The sequence below is a fragment of the Humulus lupulus genome, chromosome 3 (assembly GCF_963169125.1).
Source record: "Humulus lupulus chromosome 3, drHumLupu1.1, whole genome shotgun sequence".
In the NCBI taxonomy this organism is placed as follows: domain Eukaryota; kingdom Viridiplantae; phylum Streptophyta; class Magnoliopsida; order Rosales; family Cannabaceae; genus Humulus; species Humulus lupulus.
The window spans coordinates 279,681,239-279,685,975 of NC_084795.1; the positions used below are offsets into that span (position 1 = coordinate 279,681,239).

At 30.3% G+C, this 4,737-nt stretch overlaps 1 protein-coding gene across 4 annotated transcripts; it reads left to right on the forward strand.

Annotated features, from left to right (window-relative positions):
• Positions 1-257: 257 nt before the first annotated feature.
• LOC133824575 (myb-related protein 2-like) lies at positions 258-2,874 on the forward strand. 4 transcript variants are annotated; one of them, XM_062257501.1, is made up of 6 exons: positions 258-657; positions 790-866; positions 1,213-1,267; positions 1,356-1,455; positions 1,560-1,632; positions 1,793-2,874. In XM_062257501.1, the coding sequence occupies exons 1-6, from the start codon at positions 384-386 to the stop codon at positions 2,618-2,620; spliced, it is 1,407 nt and encodes a 468-aa protein (XP_062113485.1). In that variant the 5' UTR covers positions 258-383; the 3' UTR covers positions 2,621-2,874. The 4 variants fall into 4 exon arrangements, with proteins under 4 accessions (XP_062113485.1, XP_062113484.1, XP_062113483.1 ...); XM_062257500.1 differs by having other exon boundaries at positions 1,563-1,632; positions 1,775-2,874; XM_062257499.1 differs by having other exon boundaries at positions 259-657; positions 1,775-2,874.
• The last annotated feature ends 1,863 nt before the right edge of the window (positions 2,875-4,737 follow it).

The following is a 4,737-nucleotide window of genomic DNA, read 5'->3' on the forward strand; positions in this document are numbered from 1 at the left end:
CTTGGGTTGGGCATATGGTCCCACAATTTTGGCAAAGTAAAATTAAAGCTAAGGGAATTGAACGAAGAAAACAATATATATCATCTTTAGCTTTTCATGTCGCTGTGAATATATTTTGGATTAATGGGGTCACTCATCTTTTCTTTTCTTTTTTCTTTTTCTTTTCTTTTTTATTAATTTTATTATTATATGATATCGTGGGTTTTGTCCAAAGATTCCAATAATAAACTCCAACGCTTATAAATCCCCATGCTTGAGCTCGTGTTTGCCTTGTATAACAGCAAGTGTAGTCTAAGTGAAAATATACATATTTTTTTAGGGTTTCTAGAGAAACAACAACTATATATATATATATATAGAGAGAGAGAGAGAGAGAGAGAGATATGAGTAGCATGTATCATCACCATCATCCTCATCATCTTTCAGGGAAGAACATTAATATGCATGTTTCTACTTCAAGGATGAGTACCATTCCTCCGGAAAGGCATTTGTTTCTTCAAGGAGGAGCTGGGAACGGCGGTGCCGCCGCCGCCTCCGGCGGCGGCCATGGAGACGCTGGATTAGTCCTCTCTACCGACGCCAAACCCCGCCTCAAGTGGACTCCGGATCTCCATGAGCGGTTTGTAGAAGCTGTCAATCAACTTGGTGGAGCAGACAGTGAGTATACACATACACATATATATATATATATTTGTAGTACTAGTCATTATTATCATCATACGATGTAATACATATATATATATATATATATACAATCATCATTATATACGTGTTCTTTATTCAATGCAGAGGCTACTCCCAAAACTGTAATGAAACTCATGGGGATTCCAGGACTCACCTTGTACCACCTCAAGAGCCATCTTCAGGTACGATATATATATGTGATATATTATTAAACCTATATATATATACATTAAGTTTTATTTTCTCTCAAAATGGAACACATATTTGATTAATTATTAGTAATGATGGCATGAGTTGTATATATTATTCAAAATTAATATTTCTTCCTATTAATTTATATCACATTATTAGTTCATCAAATATATTCCATGCATTAAGTTAGAAGAAAAATTCAATAGAAAATTTTGGGGTAACATTATTCCAATATTTTATGGGTTTTTTGGAAATTAATTACTCATATATATATATATGTATATATATTATTAAAATATTACTGAGTTTTCGTCCATTTTTTTTTTCTTGTGGCAGAAGTATAGACTCAGTAAGAATCTACACGGACAAGCAACAAGCCCAACCAAAATTGGTAAGTAATAACCATTTTTTTAAAAATTAAAGATTATCCTAATATGATATAATTTGTTATTAAATTACTAAAATGTTCTTAATTATAGGTACGGTTGGTGGGGGGCCGGTAGTTGAAAGAATATCAGAAGCAATGAGTGCAAATCATATGAACAATTTAAGCATTATAAATGGGCCTCAAACAAACAAGTAATTTTATTACTATCATGATCTATATCAATTTTCTTTATTATTATTATTTGTCAATATAAATAATTAATGGAACTAAACTATATATACTTAATTTTTTATAGCAGAGGTTTTCATATAAATGAAACACTACAAATGCAAATCGAAGTACAAAGAAGGCTCCATGAACAGCTCGAGGTACACATCTACATAAGATTTTGTTTTTTCTTTCTTCTTTTTTGGTTGGTGCATATGTGAGAATTGGATTAATGTTTAGAAGCATTAATCTGATCACTTTTTTTTTTGTTTTTTTGGGGATGATGATGATGAACTAAACCAGGTTCAACGACACTTGCAGCTTCGAATAGAGGCTCAAGGAAAATACTTGCAGGCAGTGCTGGAGAAAGCTCAGGAGACACTCGGAAGACAAAACGTGGGAACCGTAGTGGGACTCGAAGCAGCCAAAGTTCAACTCTCCGAACTTGTTTCCAAGGTATCCACTCAGTGTCTCAACTCGGCCTTCCAAGCTCCGCCGCTTGAACTGACTCCTTGCCCTAACCCTAGCCCTGGCCGCAGCCACGGCCAGGGCGGGGGTGGGGGCAGGGCCGGGCAACCTAACGATTGCTCGGTCGATAGTTGCCTGACATTCGATCACGGATCCCAAAAGGACCAAGAAATCATAGCTCATCGCAACAACACAAATGGGATGGTTTTGAGAGCTTACCATAACAATAACAATAGTGCTATTACTAACACTAATACTACTACTACTTCATTTTTTGATTCCAAAGAAGGTAATACTACTAGTTCTACTCCAGAAGAGAAACTCGATCACAACAACATGTTTCTCAGGCAAGAAAGAAGAGTGTTTTCCATCGAAAGAAGTGGGTTGTCGATGAGCATTGGAGGGAATAATCATGATATCAGATGGGACAGTACAGAAGATCACAACAGCTTTAGTACTGGTTCAAGAGCACTAGCACTGGATTCGGTCAAGGTGGATAATGATGAAGAAGATGAAGATGATGATGATGAGAATGAGAAGGTGTCTCAAACATGTAGTACAAGATCTTCTGTGCCTAATTTCTTTGCAGCGAAACTTGATCTGAATGCTCATCATAATGATCAAAACGACTCCTCTTCGAACTGCAAACAGTTTGACTTGAATGGATTCAGCTGGAGCTGAGGAAAGAGAGAAAGAGAGATATCAGAGTTATTAACTTCATCACCACATGCATGGTTTTATGTACGTAGATTTTGATTAGTTTCATTGAAATTATGACCATGTGATGTGAACGATCGAGTTTTTTTCGACATTGGATTCAGCATAGTACGTAGCTCGATCGATGTGCATGTGGCCAAGAAATGAGAATCGACATTGAAGAAGTGCTTATTGTACAATATCTCATTCAATAACATTGAGATTATCTTTTACAATAATTAGTGTCTTAATTTTGATCAAAGTGTTTGACTATTATACAATAACAAATGTTCACACACATTTCTTTCGGATAAAAAAAAAAGTAGTGTTACACCTTATATAAATCTTAACATGGAAGAGAAGCTATAGCATAACAAGTATACAAATATATATATATATATATATTGATGAATTTACTTCATTAATTACAATAGTTTCTTTTATATGTTTGGAATTCGGACATATATATTAGGTAGAAAAAAGATTCCACTACATTAGGATTTTTTTTTTAGATTTAGACAAAATTTCAAAGTTACTTAATTTAAGGTAATTTATAAAATTTAGAAAATATAAGAAAATATTCAAAAGATATGTCTATTGTAAAATATTTTAGTAAAACATCCTCCTCTCTATTATTTTTCTACTATTGTTTTCTCTCACCAATTTTTTTTTGTGGGTTCTGAGAATAGTTTTTATTATGATGGAAATAACTAAATTCTCTCAACTTTAGTAGAAAAGAAATAGGATTGGAAAAGAGAGGGAGATTATATCAACAAAATGATTTACATATTTAATATGAGAGAGTCCATATCATTACAACACAAAATTTATTTATTTTTAATTGTTTTTTTAGCATAAAACAACTCAAAAAAATAGATACAAACTATTTTAAAGTACATCCATAAACTATAAATAACAATTACTTACCCATTATAAATAACAATTAAGCTATGTTTTTGGGAGTAGTTATATATTATTTTAAGTGGGTAGAATTGATAGTTTTATGAGAATCATTGAAAGAGGAATAGGATATTATATAGTATTAAGTGTGTTATGGATGATATTTTATGGAGTTTCCCTATATACAAACTTTAATTTGAATTTAAGTGGCCGGGAAGAAAAAGATAAAGAAAATGGGCATTATATATTTGCAACCCAAGCATATATGAAAACACCCCATTAATTAAAAAACATAATTTTTAAAATCATTTCTAACTCTTTTTCTCAATATTTTTTTTGGCATTATTTAATTTCAATTTTTGTTAATTTCAATAATTTTATTTTATATTATTTTCGTTATTTTTTTAAAATAATGTATAATTAAAAAAAAACTCTTATTTTAAAAAGTTTTTATATATTTTTTGTTTTAATTTTTTATTTAAATTAAAAATATATATTATTTATATGTATTTTTTAGAATATTGAAAAGAAAATAAATAGAAAAATGTAAGCACGAGTTGAAAAAATATATAATATATATTAAGTTTTAACAAAATGGGGTGTACTAATCAAATTTAATTTTGGGGGTGCAAATATAATACCCCTAAAAAAATATAATTAAAAAAATTAGAGGCAATTATTTTCTTAGGTAGTGCGAAATTGGGGAGGAAAGATTTATAAATTTCTTGTAGAAAGTTTTATCTCATTAGATTTTTTTTTTTTTTAAATTTGGAAGAGAAGAACTATGAAAGTTAGGTTTTAATTGTTACCATCTTTTTTATTTATTTACAATGTAGAACTTAAATAACCATATGCCATATGCTCTGAAACTTAATTTATTGAATTATATTACCTCAAAAAAAACACTAAAATCTTAGAAGAAAAAAATATTTTATTGAATGATATATGTGAAACTCGATACAAGACTTAAGAATTGTTAGTCAATTAGTTTAATTAGTTTGATTTTAGGGGGTTTTAGTATTATAAAAAGACTATTAACTATATATAGTTATATCTCATAATCATGCCAAAAACATATTAAAAGTTGATTAATTAGTTTTACAGTAAAATTGCAATTTGAAAAAGAAAAAAAAAAAGACTTTACAACTTGTTCTTTCACCATAAGAACTACATGAAGTTTCTTCTCAATTCCTTTGTACCAA

What these genes read in the sequence shown, in the direction of transcription:
- LOC133824575 (XM_062257499.1), top strand. Translation starts at nt 384, where the DNA reads ATGAGTAGCATGTATCATCACCATCATCCTCATCATCTTTCAGGGAAG. An exon ending in TCAACTTGGTGGAGCAGACA is followed by an intron (nt 658 to 789) that starts GTGAGTATACAC and finishes TATTCAATGCAG; the next exon opens with AGGCTACTCCCAAAACTGTA. An exon ending in GGCTCCATGAACAGCTCGAG is followed by an intron (nt 1,633 to 1,774) that starts GTACACATCTAC and finishes GAACTAAACCAG; the next exon opens with GTTCAACGACACTTGCAGCT.